The sequence below is a fragment of the Ambystoma mexicanum genome, chromosome 10, assembly GCF_040938575.1.
Source record: "Ambystoma mexicanum isolate Mex_15411 chromosome 10, UKY_AmexF1_1, whole genome shotgun sequence".
Classification (NCBI taxonomy): Eukaryota; Metazoa; Chordata; class Amphibia; order Caudata; family Ambystomatidae; genus Ambystoma; species Ambystoma mexicanum.
In genome coordinates this window covers 1,629,130,271-1,629,155,555 of record NC_090932.1, presented here as the reverse complement: position 1 = coordinate 1,629,155,555, position 25,285 = coordinate 1,629,130,271, and the positions used below count along the sequence as shown (strand labels likewise).

The 25,285-nt window shown below is 48.3% G+C and overlaps 1 protein-coding gene across 2 annotated transcripts in view; it reads left to right on the top strand.

Annotated features, from left to right (window-relative positions):
• Positions 1-25,285, top strand: part of TANGO2 (transport and golgi organization 2 homolog) — a 1,266,594-nt gene that overhangs the window by 723,159 nt on the left and 518,150 nt on the right. For both annotated transcript variants that reach the window (XM_069620036.1, XM_069620037.1), the window contains one exon: positions 11,692-11,780. In XM_069620036.1, the coding sequence (XP_069476137.1) occupies positions 11,692-11,780 (89 nt within the window). The remainder of the gene's footprint in view (positions 1-11,691; positions 11,781-25,285) is intronic.

The following is a 25,285-nucleotide window of genomic DNA, read 5'->3' as shown; positions in this document are numbered from 1 at the left end:
CCCAGGTTTCCACAAGAGGCGAAGGAGGTACATCTCTTAGCTGTGCCTGCTTTAGCTTTATTATTGGGTTAACTCTTTGAGTGGGAACGCTGGGTAGGCTCTTTAGCCTGTACTTGTGAAGGGCACAAGTCAATTTGTCACATGCCCCATGACCCCCAATGCAAATGCCATCCCCATGACTCTCACCCCCAACCAAAAGCTATGCCCCATTACCCCAACCTCCAACCAACAGCTATGCCCCATTATCCCCACACTCAACAAAAAGCTATGCCCTGTGATCCCCACCCCAACCAAATCCTATGCCCCATGACCACCACCCCACCCCCAACCAAACGCTATCCCCATGACCTCCACCTCCCAACCAAACGCTATTACCCCCACTTCAACCAAACACCATCCCCATTTCCACCCCCCAACAAAACGCTATGGCCCATATCCCCACCCCAAACCAAATGGTATGCCCCATGACCGCCACCCCCCAACCAAATATCATTCCCATGACCCCCACCCCCAACCAAAAGCTATGCCCCATGGCACCCACCCCCAGCCAAATGCCATCCCTATGACCACCAGCCCAACCAAACGCTAAGCCCCATGCCACTCACCCCAACCAAACGCTATGCACCCACCTCCCAACCAAATGCCATCTCCATGACCCCCAACCAAACACTATGCCCCATGACCCCAACCAAAAGCCATTCCCGTGACCCCCACACCCAACCAAACGCTATGCCCCAATAACCCCCACACCCAACCAACTGCTATGGCCAATGACCCACCTGCCACCAAACAACATCCTTATGACCCCCATACAAACTCCACTCCCCATGACCCTTCCCCAACCAAAAGCTTTGCCCATGCCCCCCCAACCAAACACTATACCCCATGATCCACCCCCACCAAACACCATCCTCATGAACCCCACCGCCAATCAAAAGGTATGCCCCATGGCCTCCACCCCCAACCAAACACTATACCCCATGACCTCCACCCCAAGCAAACGCTAAGCCCCATGACCCTCTCCCCAACCAAACGCTATGCCCCCACCTCCCAACCAAATGCCATCCCCATGACCCCCCAACCAAACACTATGCCCTATAACCCCCAACCAAACGCCATCCCGCTGACCCCCACACCCAACCAAATGCTATGCTCCATGACCCCCACCCCCGACCAAACACTATACCCAATGACCTACCCACCACCAAACAACATCTTATGAGCCCCATCCAAACTCCATCCCCCATGACCCTTGCCCCATCCAAAAGCTATACCCATGGCCCCCACCCAAACTAAACACTATGCCCCATGACCCAACCCCCACCAAACACCATCCTCATGATCCCCACCCAAATGCCATCTCCCATGACACCCCACCCCAATCAAAAAAGCTATGCCCCATGGCCCCAACCCCAACCAAACATATTGCCCCATGACACCCACCCTTGACCAAATGACATCTCCATGACCCCCAATCCCCAACCAAAGTTATGCCCCATGGCCCCCACCCCCAACCAAAGCTACAACCCATGACCTCCACCCCCTAACAAAACGCCATCTCCATGCCTCCCCAACCCCAACAAAAAGCTATGCCCAATGACCCACCCGCCACCAAACAACATCCTTATGAGCCCCATCCAAACTCCATCCCCCATGACCCTTACCCCAACCAAAAGCTATACCCATGGCCCCCACCTGAACTAAACACTATACCCCATGACCCAACCCCGACCAAACACCGTCCTCATGACTCCCATCCAAATGCCATCTCCCATGACACACCACCCCAATCAAAAAAGCTATGCCCCATGACCTCCACCCCCTAACAAAACGCCATCCCCATGGCTCCTCATCCCCAACGAAACGGTCCTAAGTGAAAAGATATTTTTATAAAGATCCTTTCACTAAAATATCGATTTAGAAAGACTGCTTTGTGATCGCACAGTGTAGTCTTTCTAAGTCAAACTGTCACGCCCCTGCCGCACACGAGTGCACACAGGGGCTGACATTCTCTGCGGGATGTTAACTAAGATGCCATTTATGCAGAGTTCTATGTCAGATCTTCAAATGTTCTTAAAGTTCCGGGAGAAGAATTTCTTTGCTTCATTCATGGATTTCTTTACTGGCAGTGGTATGTTTAGTGCGAAAGTCACTTTAAGTCGGTCTGACCATATGCAAGGGGTGGTCACATAATTATTAGTTTCTATGTTGTTGGTTATGACCCAATCCAGTTGTTGACCATTTGACATGGTGGGATCGGAATTTGTTACGTCAAACTGTATTTTATGCAGAATCTTTTCAAGAGTATTGGCTTCTTTATCTTCTGAGTCACCATGCCATCGATTCAAATCTCCAAGGATGATCGAGGATTTGTTTTGTCCTGTCAGAGAGTTGGCAAACTGTACAAGTTCGTCATTGAACTCTGAGACTAGGGAGGGAGGTCTGTAAATTATTATTAGATTAATGCAATTGTTATTTGTGGGACAGTATTTCAGGTGTAATATCATCTCACAACCTGAACATGATGAAGTGGAAGGGAATACAGGTATTGAATCCAGAGTAATTATGGCTACCCCTCCACCTTTCCCACTAACTCTATTTGTGTAGTGGATGGTGAAGCCCAATGGCAATGCAAGGGAGCACGTTGGTCCTATAGGGTCTTGTAGCCACGTCTCAGTGATGCACATGATATCAATATTCTCAGTCAATATCAGGTCATGTATACATGAGGCATGCTGGTTAAGAGAGTGTGTGTTTAGTAGGCATATTTTTAATTCTTTGGTAGAAGAAATAGTGGGAATTTCATCGTTAGGCTTAGTATTAGGCATGGAGTTGGTAATCTCATGGTTGGGTGCTGGGGGTTGCACCTCATGTGCTGCTAACAACGCACATTGCAGCTCTTGTGTGGCATCTATTTGAGCTGCCAAGCATGCCGTGTCACAATGGACTCAGTCCAGAGTCCCCTGCGCCTGTGCGTGGATTGCTTCTGTCAACTGAAGGTCGTATAAGTTGGACAGAAGGTCGTTCAATTTTTCGATACCCATCCTTACCTTGATTGAGCACACCACTGCTGAAGCGCAGAGGAGAGCAGGGTTTCTACCCGAGGACGAATGGGACGGTGAGGACCAGGGCAAGACAGGTTTGACGCTCGAAGAGCCGGCGCTGAAGCGCCTGACGTTACAATTTCAAAGGTGCCGGTGCTTCTGAGAGATGTAGTCCCAGTTAGGACCTTTCAACAATCCTGTAATTAAGAGCTCAGGTAAGGCACGCAATGCTTGTGTCCCACAATACCCAGCGCAGGTCAGAGTACTGATTAACAGTGTGATAGTACGTTTATGCAAAGCAAATCGTGGTACACAGAAGGTAACGGTACACGCTGCTAAAAAGAATTACAGCACGTGTCCGTGAACTAAAACAGTTAAACACGTGAGTTTTGGCACAAATTATAATACTCTCAGCAGTTCAGCACACAATTATTAACACTGTAGGAATAATGGGGAGCTCGGTGGGTGAAACCCCAACTATTTTTTTTATTTTTATAAAACACATTTTAAAAGTCTCAAGAGAAAAAGACCTTTGCAATGCTGTTTTTGCAATAAAAAAAATGGGGCTTTGCAAATCGGTCTTTTTCTCTTGAGACCTTAAAAATGTGATCTTTTCACATAGAACCAACAAAACACCAACCCCATGCCTCCTCACCTCCAACAAAACACAAATCCAAGCCTCCTAACTCCCAACAAAACCCAAATGCCACCCAAATGCCATCTCCCAAACCCCCAAACAATAATGCAATTACCTGGGAGAGTAGGTGGGCTGGCAGGAGTGCAGGTGAACGGACAAGCTCGCGGGTGGCAGACAGGCTGGCTTGCTGGCTGGTAAGCTGGCAGGCAGGCTCGCTGGCTCGCTGGTGTGTGGGCTGGCAGACCTCTTCCCAACTTGTACTGAATCTATATCATCACTGTGCTGCCCGTAACTGCGCTGACGAAAATGTCGACACCAATTACCGCGCAGTGTAGTGATCAGATGGATCAATTTTGCCCCCCCTTTACCACGGTGCACTTCTGTGTGCGCCACCGACTCCCTTGTACCTGCCAGGGTCCTTTTTCAAATAAATTATTATTTTCCTGTTCCCCCCACTTATCGTAATGGTGGACACCCCCGCAACCCCTGCTCACCTTGGGCACAGTAATGGGAGTCAGCATTCTCTAAAATGACGACTGCGAAGTAAAAACGCAGTCTGCATTTTAGAGTCGCAGTTATGGTGCAATTCCCTTGCACTGACTGGTGTGGCAAGGCTAAAATGCCTTCCGGCAACAAGTCTGATTGGGCACAACAGGCGCAGTGCTGATCATTTATTGGTGCAGCACAAAGACTGCGTGGCTTGTAAGAGCTACATAGTGAATGCACTGAACCAGAAGAGGGTCAGTATTCTTCCTGGCCCGGCAAACAAAGATTTTCCTAATGGAGGGCGGCCGTTGTTGCTAGCGGGCCGCCCTCCATTAGGAAAGTCTTTAGCGTTGGTGGCCTGGAAAGCAGCATGCCGGGCCGCACTTGGTCCGCAGACTGTATGTTGTGCACCTATGCTCTGTACAAAGTCCTCAAATTCACAAGTAGCACATTCTGCAACCTACCCGATCATCCTCCTTCTACCTACCGGCAACATACTGGTTGGCTCTCCATGCACAACCACTACCTTTCCAAATGCCTTCTAGTCTGCAAAGCTATCAACTGTCTTGCTCCTCAGTACCTGTCTGACTGTATGTATGTTTACTCAACATCTCGTTATCTCTGCTCCTCTGCACTCAGTGTCACTGTCCCATGTCCCCCGCCTTCCATTGGAACCTGCTGCCCTTCACCATCAAAGCCAGTCTGACTCTGGTCCTCTGTGATGCATGGTGGACATATTACCTCTGGACCTGGAACACCGTCTTCACACAGAACGGGTTATGCTCATAGAACTGCTAGACCTTTCTATTCTAAATGGAGGTTGTTTGATGTCCTGCCTGGAAAACGACATTTGCATTATTCACGTCGTTGAATTCACGTGATTCTGGTAGTCACGTGTGTTACTGCATTACGTTCATAAGCAGCGTGGAGACGTTGCTCGCTGCTTCTGATTAAAACAACATGGCGTTTGGTAGCTGAATCCTTGATCTGCGTCCTCGCATCTCTTCAGTTACTTCTTTGACTGTCCCCTGTGTGTTTCTTCCACACGCGAACTCCTGGAGCTGCATTCTAGAAGTCACGGCAAGTTTTTCCTGTTCACGTGAAAGTTCTACACGCTATCTTCGGCAGTCGTCCATTAGAAGTCCAACGAACGGCTTTCCTTCACACGCGAGTTCTGGCAGCTCTGTCTGCGTGCACTTCAGTCGCGTGTATCAACACACGCGGGTTCCTGATATCTTCGCATGCTGTTTTCCTGGCTGTGTGTAAGTTTGCGCTTGTCACTCGACGAAATGCTCGCAAAGGAGAGAAAAAACCTTTCTTGCAAGCACCTGTTCGTCCGGATGTACCGGCAGCACCCTCGAATGACCCTGAACCAATGCAGATTGGTGCAGTGAGAGGTCGGTTATCTAATGCAAAAAGGTAGAACTGAAGAAAAAACAATTTATGCATGTATTGCGGTTCATCTGAGCATTTACTGGCGGAATGTCCCAAGAAACCAGTTAAGCGTTCGGGAAATGCCAAAACTCGACATTAGCAGGAGTCCCTGTGTCGAGTGTTACATCGGACTCCCGTACCATTCCGGCATACGCACCTATAGCTGTGGAGGTGACGTTACATTTTGCTGACCAAGAATTAGTTTCCAGGGCTATGGTTGATTCCAGAGCCACAAATAATTACATCGACATCACATATGCTAAGAAATTTTCTATATCTCTGATAACCAAGAATAAACCTGAAACAGTGAACACTGTGGATGGGTCAGTTTTGACTTCGGGTATGGTAACCCAAGAAACTGTACCTATTCGAATGATTTTATCAAATGATCATTCAGAGGAAATGATTTTTGATGTCATTGCGGCTCCTCATTACAAACTGTTGCTTAGCCTTGCCTGGCTGACTCTCCATAATCCAACCATTGACTGGGTTACGGGAATGATCCAATATCCTTCTGTTTATTGTAACGAACATTGCTTTACAAGTCAGGGGGTGTCAACCAAATCGCATATTTTGGCCTCTATGGAGGGAGGTTCATCTATCAGTGTTGTACATCAGAGCGGTACACATATACCGTATGAGTATGCAGATGTTTTTGACAAAGGCCAGGCAGAACAGCTGCCTCCACATAGACAGTATGACTGTCTGATTGAACTTATTCCTGGGTCCAAAATCCCTACTGGTCTAGTCTACTCTTTAACTCCCAAAGAAGATGTTGTCTTGAAAGAATACATCGATAAAGCTCTTGATATGGGGTTCATACGGCCATCCCAGTCGCCTGCTGCCTCACCCTTATTTTTTGTTCTGAAAAAAGAGGGAGATCTAAGGCCCTGCATTGATCACAGGGCTCTTAATGACATCACCATAAAGAACCAGTATCCATTATCATTGATAAGTGTTGTTAGATCAGCTAGGTACTTCCATGTACTTTTCTAAATTGGACTTACAAGGAGCATACAATCTGGTTTGCATTCGTGAGGGCGATGAGTGGAAGACCGCTTTTAAGACGCGGTACGGCCTCTATGAATATCTTGTGATGCCTTTTGGCCTTTGTAACGCTCCCGCCACGTTTCAGTTCTTCATGAACGACATCTTCAGAGACATGATGGACCAATTTGTGGTGATCTATTTGGATGACATATTGATATATTCATCGTCATTCCCAGAACATGTGAAGCATGTGTCCGGTGTCCTTCAAAGGCTCAGAGAGAACAAACTCTTTGTTAAAGCTGAGAAATGTGTCTTTCATACACAAGAAGTTGAATTCCTGGGTTATGACATTACCAACCATGGTGTCCGAATGAGCCGTTCCAAAGTGAAGGCCATATTGAATTGGCACATTCAACATAATGTCAAGTCTCTACAGTCATTCCTAGGTTTTGCAAATTTTTATTGCAGATTTATCCGTTCCTTCTCCAAAACAGTGGCCCCATTGACAGCTTTAACTAGTTCAAAGGTACCATTCTGTTGGAACCAGAACGCTCAAGTATCATTTGTGATGTTAAAGGAAGCGTTTACCACTGCACCTGTACTACAACATCCTGATCCTGATTGTCAGTTTATTGTAGAAGCTGATGTTTCCAGTGTGGCTGCAGGAGCTGTACTTCCGCAAGTTTGTGCAGAAACCAAGGAGGAGCATCCAGTCGCTTTCTTTTCTCGCAAGCTAACCCCATACGAACAGAACTATACTGTTACTGAGTGGGAATTTCTTGCAATCAAGGATTCTTTCCGAGAATGGCGACATCATCTTCTTGGGGCCAAACATCAGGTGTTGATGTACTCTGATCATCGGAATCTTCAAGCATTCAAAACTATGAAATGTCTTACAGCTTGACAAGCCAGATGGCATGTGTTTTTTGCTCAATACGATTTCCAAATTACATATCGCCCTGCCAGACAACATGTCAAATCGGATGCTTTATCCCGCATCGGTGAGGAGGTGAAGGAAGGACCTCCGGTTCAAAATACGTTGTTGGCAGATCACATGATATGTAGTTGTTCTGCACAGTCTTCCCTAAAACAGGAATTACAGGAATGGGTTGAATAAAATCCACGATTGGTTCAGGAATTTATTCTAGACATACACAACGGTTTGCCTTTCACACAAGGAGTGCTTTATCTACCAACAGATTCCACTCAGAACAAGGCTCTCAGTTGGGGACACGACTCCATTGCGGCAGCCCATCCTGGACAAAAGAAAACCCTAGAGCTGCTAAAGAGATGGTGTTGGTGGCCTTCCATTACACGAGATGTAATAGATTATGTTCCTGCATGTTCAGTATGCATCCAATGCAAGAACACTCCTGGCAAACCAGTGGGTTTCCTACAATCTTTACCTGTTCCTCACAAACCATGGTATATGATATCAATGGATTTTGTGGTAGAACTGCCAAGAAATAATCGTTACAATACCATATGGGTTGTGGTGGACTACTTTACGAAATTGGCTCTCTTTGTTCCCTGGATTGGGTTACCAACAGCTGCTGTCATGGCTGAATTATTCATCTGGCATGTATTCTAGTTTTTTTGGTCTACCTTCAGTGATAATTACTGACAGGGGTTCACAATTTGCGTCTCGCTTTTGGAGAGCACTAACCTCTGCATTGCTTATTGATGACAGAATGTCTAGTGTTTATCACCCACAAACGGACGGACAGACTAAGAGGGTCAATAGCACTATGGAACAATAGCTGCGATGTTTGTGTCTTCAGTTCCAATCAGACTGGGTCACTGTCCTCCCGGCAGCAGAATTTGCCTACAATAATTCCTACCATAGTGCCATAGGTACCTCTCCTTTCTATGCTCTGTATGGGCAACACCCCATATCCATTCCTTTGGATTCCGGTTTGTCTATGGATACGCCTGCAGCAAACCATAATATCAGAGATCTAAAACATTTACAGGCAAAGGTGAAGCAGTAATTGGAGCAGGCAAAAAGACGAGATAAGATCTATGCTGATGCTCGTAGAGTACCTGCACCAGTCTACAAAAAAGGAATGAAAGTATGGCTGTCTACTAAGAACTTGAGGATACCTGGTAAAAAGAAACTGTTGCCTAAGAACATTGGGCCATATGAGGTGCTCAACGTGATTAACCCGGCTGCTGTCTGTCTGGCATTGCCACAACAATGGCGAGAGCATCAAGTATTTAACGTGTCACTCATCAAGCCATGCTCCAATGCTACTAGATTGCCTATACGGCCTGTTGCTGTTTCAGTGAAAGGTTCAGATGAATTCGAGGTACAAGAAATACTGGATATGAGCCTGCATTCTGGTAAGCCTTATTATCTAGTGGACTGGAAGGGGTATGGTCCAGAAGATAGATCCTGGGAACCTCTTTCCAATATCCATGCTCCCGCTTTATTACGAAAGTTTCATTTGAAAAGGGGAGTGGCTGCTCCTTTGGGGTTGGCACTGTCATGCATGGTGCACATATTACCTCTGGACCTGGAACATCGTTTATACACAGAACGGGTTATGCTAAAAAAACTGCTAGACCTTTCTATTCTAAATGGAGGTTGTTTGATGTCCTGCCGTTTGCATTATTCACGCCGTTGAATTCACGTGATTCTGGTAGTCACGTGTGTTACTGCATTACGTTCATAAGCAGCATGGAGATGTTGCTCGCTACTTCTGATTAAAACAACATGGCGTTTGGTAGCTGAATCCTTGATCTGCGTCCTCGCATCTCTTCAGTTACTTCTTTGACTTTCCCCTGCGTGTTCCTTCCACACGGGAACTCCTGGAGCTGCATTCTAGAAGTTACAGCAGTTTTTTCCTGTTCACGTGAAAGTTCTACATGCTATCTTCGGCAGTCGTCCATTAGAAGTCCAACGAACGGCTTTCCTTCACACGCGAGTTCTGGCAGCTCCATCTGCGTGCACTTCAGTCGCATGTATCGACACACGCAGGTTCTTGATATCTTCGCATGCTGTTTTCCTGGCTGTGTGTAAGTTTGTCGCGTGTCAAACCCCACGTGGTTTCCTGAACTCTTCAAGTACGGCTGTCCTGGCTGCATGTACTTCTGTCGGCTGTAAAACCACACGCGGTCTACTGTACTCTTCAAGCACGACTGTCCTGGCTGCGTGTACTTTTGTTCGCGTGTAAAATCCCACGCAGATTCTGGAACTCTTAGAGTGCGGCTGTCCTGACTGCATGTACTTCTGTTGCGTATAAAACCACATGCGGTCTACAGTACTCTTTACGCGCTGCGGTCCTGGCTGCGTGTACTTTTGTCGCGTGTAAAACCCCACGCTGTCTACTGTACTTTTAAAGCGCTGCTGTCCAGGCTGCGTGAACTTTTGTCGCGTGTATAACTGCACACAGTTTTTTTAACTCTTTAAACGTGTAATTCCACACACAAGTTGTGCTTCACTTTGGATTTAATCCATGGCACATGTGATCAGATAACAGCTGGACTCTATTCATCATTTTTTCTGTTCTACGTGGGAAAGGAAGTATTACCAACAACTGTTTATTTGAAGGTGATTGTGCACAGTACTTTGGACACTATCCTGTGGTGCACCAACCCGGTATCTAGCGTGAGCCTCGTGCCGTTCGGGATACGTTTCCCTTACTAACCTTCCCTCCTTCTGTCGTTGTTTCATTCCTGGATTTCTTCAAAGACTTGTTGGTGGAGACTCCAGTTCTAAGTCTACAGGTTAGTGTTGTACTAAGTGCTATTGATGTGCTATTAGTGAGAGTTTAGTTGGGACACTTTTTCATTATACTTTATTTTATCCTAGGCTGACTTCCTATGATGCTCCCACGCCCTTTCCAGTGATCCCTCTCCCTGCCTGTTTTACTAGTCAGAGAGTTGTATCATTTGGAAGGTCTAATTTTGACTTCACTACTGTCGAGCCGTGTGATTTACCAAGGATCCGGAAGAGCCATACCAATTGTATCCTTTTTGGTTACCGTATCCTTTTCATAAGATACTTGGGTGATTTATGACATCCTCTTCAAAGCACAGCTCCCTCTGTCATGTTGCCCATCTCCCACCTAATACCACCACTCTCTCCAGTGCCTCGTAATAATGTAATTGTGCATATTTGTACAGAACTCTCTTTTGTCGATAGCACTTGCCCGCTAGGTTATGTTATCATTGTATGTCACCTGTTTCTTGTGTTTTTATTGTTTGTTTTGTCCCTTGTCTGTATCTCACTTTGTTCATACCCTCATAAACTGGCTCACCACTTGTTCTCACTTGTGTGCTATTGTACAGGCCTCCTTCCTGGGAAAGCCTCCACCATCTGGAAACTGTATATCAGTTCTGATCGAAATTGACACCCGCGCTCTTTAATAAATAAATACAAATGCATGGAGAATCGGGGGATCTGAAAGAGGGCGTGCCACAGTCTGTCTATTGGTGCCTCTAGTGTCTGCTGCTCATTTTCAACATACCGAGGGAAATAGGGCAATTGGTACATCGAATAATACCATGGGGTCATTACGACCTTGGAGGTAATCATGCCGCAATTTGTGGCATGGTTACCCCCTTACCGGGTACCGGGTCCGGGTTCCTTGAATGAGGAATTACCGGGCCATTCCAACCTTGGAGGACACAGCAATTCCTCATTCAAGGAACCCAGACTCGGTACATCCCCATTCCCATTCGAGCCCCCATAGGGCTTAATGGGAATGGGGAGGGAGCTAACAAAGGGGCCGTTAATAACGGGCCCGTTGTTAGCTCCCTGGTCTGCTAGCGGTTTTACCAGGCATCCTTTGCGGGTCCCGCGAGCAGACTCGTAATGGGGCAGTAAGGGGTTGACGGCTCTGGCACCATTAGCGGCGCCGTTAACCCCTTAGCACCAAGGTCGTAATGACCCCTCATGTCTGCAATTTGACACTTAAGGTGCTCTTGCTGCAGAACCCATCATTTGGATCCAAATTGCCGGGGGCAAGGGGAGGGGTTTGCATGCTCAATATAATGATTGTCTGAAAAGGAGCAGGAATCCCAAGAGTGGAGTGTGCACGAGAAATGTTGTCTATATTCTAATGTCTCTGTGTTCTCCCGTCCTTTCTCCTGTAGGCTCATCCTGGCAGCCAATAGGGATGAAACTTACCTCCGACCCTCCAGACCAGCAGAATTCTGGGGGAGCAACAATGAAATCCTCAGTGGTAAGTGTACAACAGCCCATCACTGTTACTATAAGCAAACATGATGACTCACTCTGCTGAAGATTAATCTGATTGGTCGGCAAGCTCGACAGACCAGGACTTTACTTTCCTAGTAAGAGCCTAAGGATGTGGTGCAGGGGTGTTGCCAGGTCTGGCAAAGATCCGGGGCTACGCTAATGTCAGGACTGTCAGGGCTAACTAGCCTTTTGGCTGTCGCACCTGAGCTTCTATCTGGGGATACAACCAAAAGACAAGGGGCTATAGCCGCATCAGCCCCCCTGGCAACGCCTCTGATGTGGTGCTAAGCTAAAGCTTGCATTGTTGGAAGAGACTGGATGTGCTTTAAAGCTACGTTTGCTATGGGCTAAAGAGCGTCGACTAATGGCCATAGGCTTGCCTCAGCAGGCTCCTTGGATTCAAGGTCTCACAACCTCTAGTAAACTGAAGATGCATGGATAGCAATTTCAGAGCAGTCTTGACTTCTCTCGGGCGAAGGCAGAAAAAAGGCAGATAGGGAGGTACAATTAGTCACACACAGATATACTGAAAAATATGCACCCTTTAGAATTACACATCAAGCAATTGTAACTTCAAATAAGAACTGTAAAACAAGACCAGAAAACTGGCCATAGGGTAGACCCTACCCACTCCTTAGCTAATTTAAGATCTATATGTAGTGGGTGGATCATACCAGGCACCCTATAAGGAGACAGGTGTAGGCGGGCACACAATATACTTATGATATACCTCTACTGAATACTTGCCCCGCCGCTTGCCTGTCTCCAACCCTGCTTACCTGGGTCCAAGATCACCCCGGTGAGCCGCGCTGTGACATGGGCAAGGGAGGAAAAGGCAAAGATTAGGCCGGATTGTCCCCAAACACCCCCAAGAAAAAAATACACTAGGTTAAAGTAACTGGCAAACAAAAGGAAAGGCAGACAAAGGAATGCTGGAGTGCAGTTCTATTAGTAGGTGTATGCTTTGCTTTTGCTTGTTCTTCCAGTACACAATTTGTATGTATTTGTATTTATTTTATTTGTATTGTGCACCTTGCCCTGGGGCATTTGGGCGCATAATTTACATACAAGTGGTTACATACATCAAAAACAGCTTTCCTCAAGGGAAAGGGCAGATCATATCAATGACAGTGTAATTCTTAAAGGACACACAAGAAATAAACTAGTACGGCGTATCGGCGGTTACTATAGAGATTGCTAGAAACTGAACAGACAGTAGATATAGATACAATAAGAGTGTGGTTAGGAGGAAGCAGCTGCATCACACTCATGGAGCCAAAGTTTAGTTTTGTTCTTAAAGGAGTGGATGGACGGTTCTGTTCTGAGTGTAGTGGGTATGGAGTTCCAGAGTTTGGCTGCGAGGACTGGAAAGCTGGATCCCCCGGCTGTCTGAAGCTTGTAATTGGGTATAGACAGTGTGTGCACCTGGGCTGACCTCATGGGTCTGATTGCTGTGTGCTGTGTGAAGCGATTGTTCAAGTATGCGGGTGCCAGATTGTTCTGGGCCTTGTGAGTTAAAGCAAGGGTTTTTAGCGATATACGATGGACAACAGGGAGCCAGTGTAGATTGTGTCCGAGATGTGTGATCTTCTCGGGATGTTGAGGGCCGCTCTGATGCATTATTCTGGATGACCTGTAACTTATCACTGTTTCTTTGGCTAGTCCCCAAGTAGAGGGCATTGCAGTAATCAATTTTTGACATGATGAGAGTTCTCGCAAGGATAATGCAGTTGTCAGTCGTCAAGAGGGGTCTGCAGGCAGTGATATGTTTGCAAGTGTAGGTTGATGCCGAGACAACAGCATTCGTTTGTCTGCTAAGGGATAGTGTCGAGTCTAAGTAGATGCCAAGTGTTTTTGTAACGTTGGACACTTTGATGATGTTGCCGTCGATCGTAAATGATTTGTAGGCTGGCTCAAGTTTAGAGAGTTTGTGGTGAGAGCCGAGGACAAGTAGCTCGGTTTTTTCATCATTAAGGCAGAGCCCATGATGTGCCATCCAAGCCTGGATGACTGTGTAGACCTTATTCAGTGCTTTAGTCAATTACATAGTCACCTGTGATGGGGATGAGTATCTGGGTGTCATCAGCATAGTTGGTGTATGAGACACCCAGATAGTCAAGTATGTCAAAGAGTGGCTTAGTAAACACATTGTAAAGTGTGGGCGATACACACGATCCTTGAGGGACTCCACACGGAACAGGTGCTGGTTCAGCAGAGGCTGAAGGTGAGAAGATCTTCATGGTTCTGTTAGCCAGGAAGGAGCTAATCCAAGATGAGGCAGCGTCTGAGAAATGGGCAGCTATTTTGAGGTGATGACAAAGGATTCGATGGTCTACCAAATCAAAAGCTGCTGAAAGATCAAGGAGGAGAAGGCGTGCCAACTTGCCCTTGTCTTTTAGACCCTCAATTTGTGTTTTTAAATCAATCAGGGTGGTCTCTGTCCCTTGTCTGGGATGGATACCTGATTGTCTAAGTCCCAGTAGTTTATTTGTTTCTAGGTAATCCTGGATTTGTAAGTAGGCCGCCTGGGCCAGAATTTTTTATAAGTAAGGCACAGTGGTAATAGGCCTGTAATTAGATGGGTTACTCGGGTTAAGAGTAGGTTTTTTGATTAATGGGATGACCCAAGCATCCTTAAGGTTATCTGGTGCAATACCAGATTTGAATGAGGCGTTTATAAAGGTGATGATAAAAGGCGCAAGATCATGCGCATCCTCCGTGATGATAGGGGCAGGGCATGAGTCACCATGGCAATTAGATGGTTTGAGCTTCTTGATAATATTTTCAACTTCCCAGATAGAGAGAGGTTCAACGCTAAATCGTTGGAAGGCGTGTTTAGGCATAGGGAGGTTGTAAGAAGGGGAGTTAAGTGTAGAGTCTACGAGGTTGCTTCTTTTAGCATTGATTTTAGCTTGAAGCAGAACGATTTTTATCAAGAAGGGCTTTTTGGATGTTAGTACACCAGGCAGTGTCAGGGGTGCAAGTGTCCAGAGGGGCTACAGGAGACTCTAATTCCTTGAGGAGCTTAAAGAGGTCCTTTGTGTTTGATTGTGCTAGCAGTATGCGTTGGCTATACACGTCTTTTTTAGCTGTCAGTAAGGCATTTTATTTTTGTAAGTAGAGGAGGCATTGGCTAGGTTAATTTGGTTAACTAGTGATGGTATACTTGGGGGCGTGGCTTGGAAGCCATGTGAAAGGACGTGCCTGTACGGGAGCTCCCGCTGATCCGTACATAATCCGACTGATACCGCGCAAGGACCGCTGTGATTTGGCAGAAAGTGGGAAGACTGTGAACATGAAGTCCGGCTGCACGCGAGGACACATTTTTACACGGATTCGTGGGGCGCACGTGTACTTAAGAGCCGAATGAAGCACTGGTGGCGAGATCACGACTGACGACAAAATGGCCGCCGCCGCTTGACGAGGGGACAAAGGAGCGGTAGACTGGGACCACAGCATACGTGCGCCCTCTCAGCGGAACGAAGGGGGCAGCGCGACCTGGCCCATCTGGGGGGTGCGCCGTACAACAGCGGTGCCTGAGGCTGTGGTGCGAGCTGGGACTCTTAACTGAGTCGTGGTGTATGGGCACGGTGCCTCCCTGGCCTGGACCGGAGCGCGGCCAGAAGGACGCTCCTGACTGGAGATATGTCGAACAAACCTCTGAGGGCGAAGAATAAGCAGCCTACGCTCGACGAATACGCCAAGACGTCGCCCGGCCTGGAAGGTGCCAGGAGCAAGGATAAAGCTCAGACCAAGGAGATGGCTGCCGGGGGTGCGAACCAAGAGGTCCTCGCTGCGATTGCGGACCTGAAGGCGACATGGGAGACCAGGCTCCAACTTGCTGTGGTCGAATTGAAAACTGCGTTGGAACTACAGGTCGGGGCGGTGCAGGAGGACGTGAACCTCCTGAGGCAGGATGTACGAGCCCTTGCTGAGCGCACGGAAACTCTGGAAAAGGAGATGGGCCCTACTGTGGTGGACTGCACTGCGTATAAGAGCGATATCCATGCCCTGGTGCAGCGGGTGGGTAACTTGGGAAGTAGGGCCGAAGAGGCGGAAGGACGCGCTCGGAGAAATAACGTCCGCATCGTGGGCCTGCCGGAGGGGGCTGAAGGCCAGAACCCCACGGAGTTTATTGAGAACTTGCTGCTGCAGGAGATCACTGGGGGAGCCCTGTCGCAGGGGTTTGCGGTGGAGAGGGCGCATAGGGCCTTGAACAGAAGGCCACCGCCGGGGAACCCACCTAGGCCTGTGATCGCCAAGATCCTTAACTATCGGGATCGGGAAAGGATCCTTGAGCACTTTCGTAAGGGGGGCACCATACAGCGAGGAGAGGCGACCATTACTGCTTACCCCGACTACACCCTGCAAGTGCAGCGTAGTCGCATGAACTTTGGGGCGGTCAAGAGGCGATTGCGGGCAGCGGGGTACAAGTATATGTTGCTTTACCCGGCCAGATTGAAGATATTCTTTAAGACTAAGACACTGTTTTTTGACACTCCGGAGGAGGCCATGGAATGGCTCGATGCACAAAATTGTCCTCAAGAGCCAGATGAGCGGACGGCGGATGGAACGGGAAGAGATAAGTGACGCTGCGGGCCCGGTTGGGCGATGAACATTGGGACTGGAATATAGTCGGTGGGACTTTGTTATGGTAGTGTATGCGTTAGGACTTCGAAACATGGTCCATGTGTGCGGATACGGAAGTGTGGGAGGGGAGCCTCCGGGGACTGTTCTTTGTACCCCAGTTTGAGTTTAGGTTAGTCACGGTGTGTGGGGTGACACCCTGTCGGGTTCTCTACTTGGGTTCCAGAGAGAACCGAACACAGGGATGCCTGAGATCCAGGGATGGAGCTGGGCAGTTGGTTAGGTTAGGTGGGTGGGGTGGGTCAGTTTTTATATGAGCCTGGGAGAGAAACTGGGGATGGGGGCCCTTGTGGTAGGGGGGAGGCGAGTGGACCTGGGAGAGGGATGGGAGCTACTGATGCATCATGGGGGACCTTAGGATACTAACGTGGAACGTTAGAGGGCTTAACAGCTACCTTAAGCGTAACAAGGTCATGTTGTACCTAAAAAGACAAAAGATAGATATCGCCTTGTTACAGGAGACACATCTGACACGGGATAAACTGGAACTGGTGGGGAGAAAGTGGAGAGGGACTGTAGTTGGATCTACATATTCTGCCTATGCTAGAGGTGTGCTGATTTGGGTTGCACCACATGTCCCGTTTAAGCTACTTGGGGAGGTTGTGGAGTCTGATGGGAGGCTGGTCATGGTAAGGGGGCTTGTGGAAAATAAAGTAGTGTGCGTTATAAATACCTATGCCCCCAACCGTGACACGGCGACATACTTCAGGACACTGACCACCAGACTGGGTGAGGGGATGGGGGGTCCTGTGATTTGGGGAGGGGACTTTAATTGTGTACTAGACCCCAAGGAGGACAGGTCAGATGACAGGGTGGACAGGCCCAGCCCGGCGGCTAGGGTACTGCAGGCGCTGCTGGTAGACCTTGGCCTGGCAGACGTGTGGAGGACGAGACACCCTGGCGTGAGGCAATATTCGCATTACTCGGCCCCGCACCAGTTACACACAAGGCTGGATTATATTTTCGCCACTCCGGACGTTGTCGCGGAGTGTGACCAGATAGACTACAGGGCGAGAGTCCTTTCGGACCACTCGCCCCTGGTCATGCGTTGGCAGCTTCGTCCCCCACGTGCGCGAATTCCAACATGGCGCCTTACGGCGGAAGCGCTCAGGGATCCAGTCTTCAGAGAGGAAGTGAGGGAGGAGATTGTTGCTTATTTTGAAGCGAACACAGGCAGCGTCAAGTCGGCTGGTACTTTGTGGGAGGCCTTTAAGGTTGTAATGAGGGGGGTTGCCATTGCTAAATCCAAAGGATTAATGGGAGGAGTCCTGGCAGATCTGCGTCGAGCCGAGATTGAGTTGGAGAGAGAGCTGGGGGAGGGGGGGACGGACATGGAGGAGGTCATTAATCTGCAACAGAGGTGCGCAGAACATTGGGACAGGCTTTGTAATCTGAATTACAGGAAGTACATTGAGAGGTTGCATGCCGGGGGAGACAAGACGGGCAGGCTTCTTGCTTGGCTGTATAAGAGCGAGACCCCAAGATCCCCGATCCGATCAGTTATCACTGAAAAGGGAGTGGAGCAGGACACCCAGGAAGGGGTGAATGGAGCATTCGCAGAATATTATCAAGCATTATATGAGGATCGAGAGGGGGGAAGCCGGGAGGAGATAGAGGTAGTACTTGAAGACATAGGCCTGCCCAAGATAAGTGACGAAGAGCGAGAGGAGATGGATGCTCCGATCACTCTGGAGGAGCTGCAGGAGATTGTGCGGCAGCTGCCCACTTGTAAGGCCCCAGGTGCAGATGGGTTCCCCAGGGAATTTTATAAAGCGTATGGGGAGGAGGTGCTCCCGCCCATGCTGGAGATGTTTAATGAAGCGTTCGAGGTGGGGCGGCTGCCGGAATCCCTCAGGGAGGCGATTATAGTACCGCTCCCCAAACCCAATAAACCGGGGCATGATTGTGGCTCCTACCGGCCCCTGTCGATGTTGAACCAGGACAGCAAGATCCTGACAGCGGTCCTGGCGGCCAGAATGCGGAGGGTAATAGGCAAGCTGATCCATCCTGACCAGACGGGCTATGTCCCGAACAGGAATATTACTCATAATCACAGGCGCCTTCACAGGGTGGTGGAATGGGGGGGCAGTGAGGACAGCGAAATGGCAATAGTGGCGCTGGACGCGGTTAAAGCGTTCGACTCCGTCCGATGGCCATGGCTGCTGGCGGCTTTGGGGCAGTTCGGTCTGGGACCATGCTACATGAGGTGGGCCGAGCTATTATATAGTGCGCCTCTGGCTAGGGTCCGTACGGGTGCAGTAGTGTCAGATAGATGGCAGTTAGGCAGAGGTACCAGGCAGGGATGTCCTTGGTCCCCAATGTTGTACATACTGGCCCTCGAACCCTTAGCAGTTTACCTCCGGCAGCAGTATGATCCGGTGGGCATAGAGGTGGGAGGAGAGTGCCATCTTATATCCCTGTATGCAGACGATATGCTGTTATACCTGAAATATCCGGAAGAGAATTTGCAGTATATCTTGGAGGTTTTGGAGAGGTACGCCTGGTTGTCCGGCATAGCGGTTAACCCTCAGAAATCAGTATTATTCCCGCTGGGCAGTTATGTGGGGACACCGGCGGAGAGGTTGCCGGTGCTGCGGATTCCGTGGGCAACGAGCTCCTTCCGGTACTTGGGCATTGACGTGTATCACACGACCGAGGAAGAACACAAGTATAATACTGAACTAGCTGTGGGAAAGATTGAGAGGTGCATGAGGTTCTGGGAAAGATTGCCTTTAGCTATGATGGGTCACGGAGCTATGCTTAAAATGGTGGTGCTGCCCAGGCTCCTGCATTACTTTAATAACATCCCGTATATGATACCTAGGAAGTTTTTCGCTAGGTTACATAGCGTGTGTAGGAATTTCCTGTGGCACGGCACGCGCAACAGGGTCGCTTTATGGAAATTGCAGAACTCTTACGAGAAAGGTGGCGTGAAGCTGCCGAACTTTGAGGCCTATTATATCGCGGCGCAACTGCAATATGTGGCCAGGTGGCTTTCAGATGAAGAGACCCCCGAACATAGGCTGCTAGGGAAAGACTGTTCCCCCTTCTATCTGCGGGAAGTGATTTGGGTGACTGGCTCATGGATGAGAGAGCGTCCTAAGATGCTAGCCCTTGGCAGGAATATATGGCGGCGTGCCTGTCGGATGATGGGTGACCCCTCGCCGTGTATGCCGCAGTTCCCTCTGATCGCCCTGGCAAAGGAGGACGGGCAGCTGAGAACTATTATCCGGACGTATTGGGAGTCAGTGGGATTGATTACAATGGGCGATATCTGGCAGGATGGGACCCTGATGGAGTTCGATGAACTGGAGGCAGGGTCGGGACTACACAGGGGTCAATATGTCACATATCATAGGGTGGTCCGGGAGGTCCGGAGCACGTGGCCCGAAACTACTTTGGCCGATGAACCGGATGCCACGCTGGAGACGATGTATGATGCATCAGAGGGCGGACACGAGGTCTCTAGGTTGTACGAGATGTTGATGACAAAGGTTGGGAAGGATTTGGGGCACCTGAGACTGGAGTGGGAAGCGGAGATGGGGGCCCCGATGTCGGATGGGATGTGGGAGCGCGCCCTGGGGTACCACAAAAAGGTATCGAGGAACGCCAGGTTCAAGCAGATACAGCTCTATATTACGCACAGGGCATATATGACCCCCCTTAGAATTTCCAAATTCCTAGGTAGTGGGCGCCAGGCGTGCCCCAAGTGTAACGAAGAGAATGCGGACATGATACATATGTTCTGGGCGTGCCCAGTGATTGCAACTTACTGGGGTGAAGTGGCGCGGAGGCTGGCAGGGAGGGGTATCACACTTAAGGTGGATTCGGCTTGGGCTTGTCTGCTGGGAGGGTATCCCAGGGCGCGTAAGCTTCGACATGTTGAGAAACTTAAAGATTTGGCCTATGTGCTTGCCAAACGTAGGATAGCTATGGAGTGGAAGAAGTGTCACAAGCCGCGAGTGGAGGTCTGGTGGCGGGATCTCCAAAAATGGGCGGATGCCGAAACGACAGCGTGGCAAGATGGCAGTATGGCAGGGGATGGGGAAGAAATAGGCTCTCTCACGGCATGGAAGTTGTTGTTAGCTGAGCTGTTTGGTGCGGGATCGGCCTCGGCTGGACTTGAGAGCGATGAGGCCCCACCGCACGGAACGGACATTGATGGCGAACACTCTACAGGCTCATAGGGGGGAGGGACGGGGATTGCAGTGCCTTACTTTTTGTTCGTTTGGTTTTGTCGTTTGAAGTGTTTTATTTATGTTTCGTTGTAATGTTGTTTGGTTGAGATAAAATAAAAATATATTTAAAAAAAAAAAACTAGTGATGGTATACTTTTCCAATGTGACTCAGCCTTTCTCTTTTCTTTTCGAAGGTCTCTGAGATGTGGGGTAAACCAAGTATTGCGGTGAAGGCGAGGTTTTCGTTTGCGCAGTTTGAGTGGTGCAGTGGTGTTGAGGGCTTCTAACATGGCATGATTATAGGTGTCTATAGGTGATAAATAGAACTGCGGGGTCGGAGCAGGTGGTTGATGCGGTGTTAAGCAGAGGGAGGATCAACGGTATAAGTTTCTCCATCGTGATATCTTTCTTATTGCGAGTGTGGATCGGTGGGGCGAGGTTGGGTTTAGATGTTTGAGGGTTGGAGTTAATAGAGAAGATTATTTTGTGATGGTCAGACCAGAAGCAGGGGGTCCCAGAGATCAGGTTGAGCGAGCAATTCAGGTCTGCTATCCAGTCGAGGGTGCGTCCTTTATTGTCGGTGGGCTCTTTAACGTGTTGGGTGAGGCCGAAATCCATTAGCATACAGGCTAGGTCAGTGGCTTTGGTATCGTTCACATCCTGGTACCCTAGGTTGAAGTCGCTGAGTAGAAGAATTTGAGAGTTGGGCTTATTATTAGTGGCAAGGATGGAAGAGCTATCCTCAGTCAATGTGGATATCGGACCTGGAGGCCTATAGATAAGGTGCACTGTAGCAGTTTGGCTGGGAGAGATAGGTAGTTTAATGGAAAGTAGTTCAGCGGATGGGATCTGGAGGTTGGGTACAGTTCTGAATTCACGTAAGCTCTTGAAGATGAAGGCTAATCCTCCACCCTTTGTTTGATTAATATCCCTGTCGCACCTAATGATGGAATAGTTGTCAGGGATCGCCAGGGACAGGGCGGGGCCCAAAGCACCATGCAGCCACGTTTCCGTGGTGGCAAGGAAATCCAGATCATCAGTAATGATAAGGTCTGTGATCTCTAAGGCATGAGCAGGGAGGGATCGGGCATTGATGAGCGTGCCTTTGACCTTAATGTCCTTGGCGCTGGTCGACCTGGTGGCCAGCGGGGCAGGAGCATTTTTGTTGGAAGTCAGCACAGTGGCTAGGTTGTTGTTAGGTGCTGGTGAATGGATGTTGGATTCACGGTTCTGTTGATAGGACATATGGTGAAGTCTAGATGCTAATCAATGGTTTCTGGCCTGTGTAGCACAGGGTCGGCTTGTGTAAGTGAGTATTGTCTGGTTGCTAGCAGTTAGTGTAGGAGTCAGATGAGTAGGCAGAGGACTGTTAGCAACAGTGGGTACCTTTTGAGATGGTTAGGCGAAGTCTGGTACCTAGTCTCTGGTTTCTAGCGTGGATGGCGGTGGGGGATTATGCTACTTAATATAGGGGTCTGGTTGAGAGTTGCATGGCAAAGTCGTGCGCCTAGCCTCATGTTTCTCAGGTGGGTAGTGCAGGGTTGATTAGGTGTAGGTTTAGACGCAAAGTGTTGTAGCCAAAGGGCCGGTGCATTCAGATAGGTATTAGAGATAGTCATGCTGACAGGAGACTTTAGGATGTCCCAGTATGACGTAAGGGTGGCTGGTGAGCGTAAGTGGTAGTACTGTGAGGTAGTGGTGCGAGATGTGTAGCTGCTGTAAGGTGTCCAGATTATGACCCACAAGGTAAGCAGGAGGTACGTTATGATGCGTAGTGTAGGTCGATGTGAGGGCTGCAGTAGAAAACTAGCAGTGATGTGAGTCAGTGGTGAGGAGAAAACAGGGGTACAGTTCATTTTGACAGACTAAACAACAGGTAAAACCAGTTGATGTGCAATATGAGTGCACGTCAGTAGATTGGTACGATTTAACATCCCAAATACCAAGTTAGCCTGATAGGTGAAGACCACCTAGTAGTAGTAAAAAAGAATCAGATTAGGCCCATCGCGTTATGCACAGGATAGCCTCAATTATACACTGAGAGAGTGAGCAGCATAACCGTTATAACAGGACACATACAGTACTAGCTGGCAATACGAAGTAACAACTGTGCAAGTGGGAAGAGAAGTTGAGCGTATGCTCAAAGCGAGTGGGAACAACTATGCAAATATAGGACAGGCTAAGTGTGCATGAAAGACGCTGGCTACTACAATGTGAGAAGTATGCAAACTGATCAGGAATAGTTAGAAGAGCATTACAAGTGGTGGAGTAGTATACAAGGACCATGAATATTGGGCACAAGCAGGGTTTTGTAAAGGTTTTTCTATAAACAGGGGAAAACACAAGAAACTATATACAAATAACTTAACCTAAGCAGCTGCGTATCTAAACCTTAGAAAAATATAAAGATTTCTTTTAAATTTTAAAATGTAAAAAAAGTATTTAAAAAAATGTATACAAAGTGCATACAGTGCACTGTACAAAAACTATATATAAAACACCTTGCTTCAGAGACTGCCTGGCCAGAGCTGTCTCAAGGTCTTTGCTGCTGTTGCTTTGTTATTGAAGTTCTTGGTCGCGATGGCTCTCTGGCAAGCAGTTCTGATCTATAGTAGGCAGCAGCAGCAGCAACAGTGTGTGGGGGCCCCAGAGTCTTCTCTTTGGCTGGGCTGCGTATGCTAGAAGCGGCCCAGCAAGCAGATAAAGCACAACTCTTACAACTGGGTCATGTCTGCCAGGTGTGGCCTATGGAGTCCTGATGGGCCACATGACAGGGGGTGGTCCCTTCAATTTTATGGAGCCTATGAGGGCTGAAAGCATTGGAAGCTCCCCGTTATGGGGAGCACCAGTAATTAGAGTGTCCGGGGCCCGCGGCAGTGACTGAGGGCCACTTGGGGGCGGCAGTGATATTTTCAGGCGCTCCTATGCAGTAGTTCCTTGGACGTTCCAAGTGCCAAATGGGATTACCACAACAAATGATCTCCGGCCCAAATAACCAGACAGATTCAAAGAATATGGCAAAATACTACTTTATTATCAGTTCAATAAAGTAGTGAAACCTAGTGAACAAACAGATTGTAGCTCACACAATTTTAGCGCATTCCAATGGCGCAAAAGGTTTTATACCTCGATGTACATCAGCTATGGCATCATCCTACCTGGCAAACAGTAAAAACCTACCAGGTGGATGGATTGGTTAAGGGAACATGTATACCTATACTTTATATAAATGTTAGTATCATCATTGGCTGACCCATATCTGCTAGGCACGCCTTGAAAAACCTCTGACTACGTAGAATACTGATAATGACTTATCATATCATATCATAACATAATACCAGCAGCGGATAGGTTTCTGCTACAATGTATGGTCCACTAGTACATAGGCCCTCATGATTGGTTAGCACTCTTTTCCAACCTTGGACATCCGGCTTGTTAGCAGCATGTAATCAATGAAACCCAGGTGCAAGGGAACGTCAGGCAACTGCTCTCTTTAGCTAATTGGCCTACCATCTCTCATCAGTTAGGCCCTAAGACTAGGCTTCTTCTCTGTAGTTGAACTTGCTAACTGTTCTCTTCCTCAGAAGAACAGGGTTGGGGTTGGGTGGTGACAATTGGGTGGAGTAGAGAGGGGGCAAGGATTGGGATCTAGGATTGAGCAGAGGAGAAGAGAGCGGAACTGTGGCGGCCCTTTAATGGCATTTGCATGGCCAGATGTGTGTGGGTGAGAGTGGAGAGGCTGTTGAGATTCATCAGTTGCCGGGGTGGCTCCTGCTGCAGTTAGCAATGGGAAGTGTGAGTTTGTGGGGTGAGAGGGAGGTTGTGAGGGGGAAGTGCAAAAATGGTTAGGGGTGAGTGGTTGGGTGGTAGGGGCTGGAGAGGGGAGATATGAGGGAGGCTGGAGGGATCGATGTTTTCATTTCTAGCTTGCCAGCATGCAGCTCTAAGTTGGGAGAAGCAACATCTGCATTGAGATTGGATGGGTGGGGGTGCTTGGTTTTAGTGATTAGGGGAGCATTTAACTGGGTATGGTGATGGGGTAGAAAGGCTGCGTGTATGGTCGGGGGAGAGGCGCAGGCTAGTCAAGGAAGAGGGGAGGGTTTGGCTGGGTAGATCATTAGTTGGGAATTTGGAGCGCCACTGTGCCGCTCTGATCTGGGCGGTGTGAGGCATGGGGTCTAGCGTTGGGAAAGATGCATCCAGATTCAAACTCTCAGCAGTGCGAAAAAATTCACCTAGAATTCAAAACTCAGTGATGGGAAAGTGCACCTAGATTTAAAATACACAGCAGTGGGTAAAAAAGCACCTAGAATTTAAAATACACAGTAGTGGGAAAATGCACCTAGAATTTAAAACTCACATTAGTGGGAAAATGCACCTAGATTCAAAACTCACAGTAGCAGGAAAATGCACCTAGATTCAAAACTCACAGTAGTGGGAAAATGTACCTAGATTTAAAACTCACATTAGTGGGAAAATGCACCTAGATTCAAAACTCACAGTAGCAGGAAAATGCACCTAGATTCAAAACTCACAGTAGTGGGAAAATGCACCTGAATTTAAACTCACTTGGATTCAACAGGGTGATGAAAAACCACTTAGATTCAGCTTTGGCAGACTAATGAATTGCCAGTTACACAATTATGCTAGATGCAAATAGGTA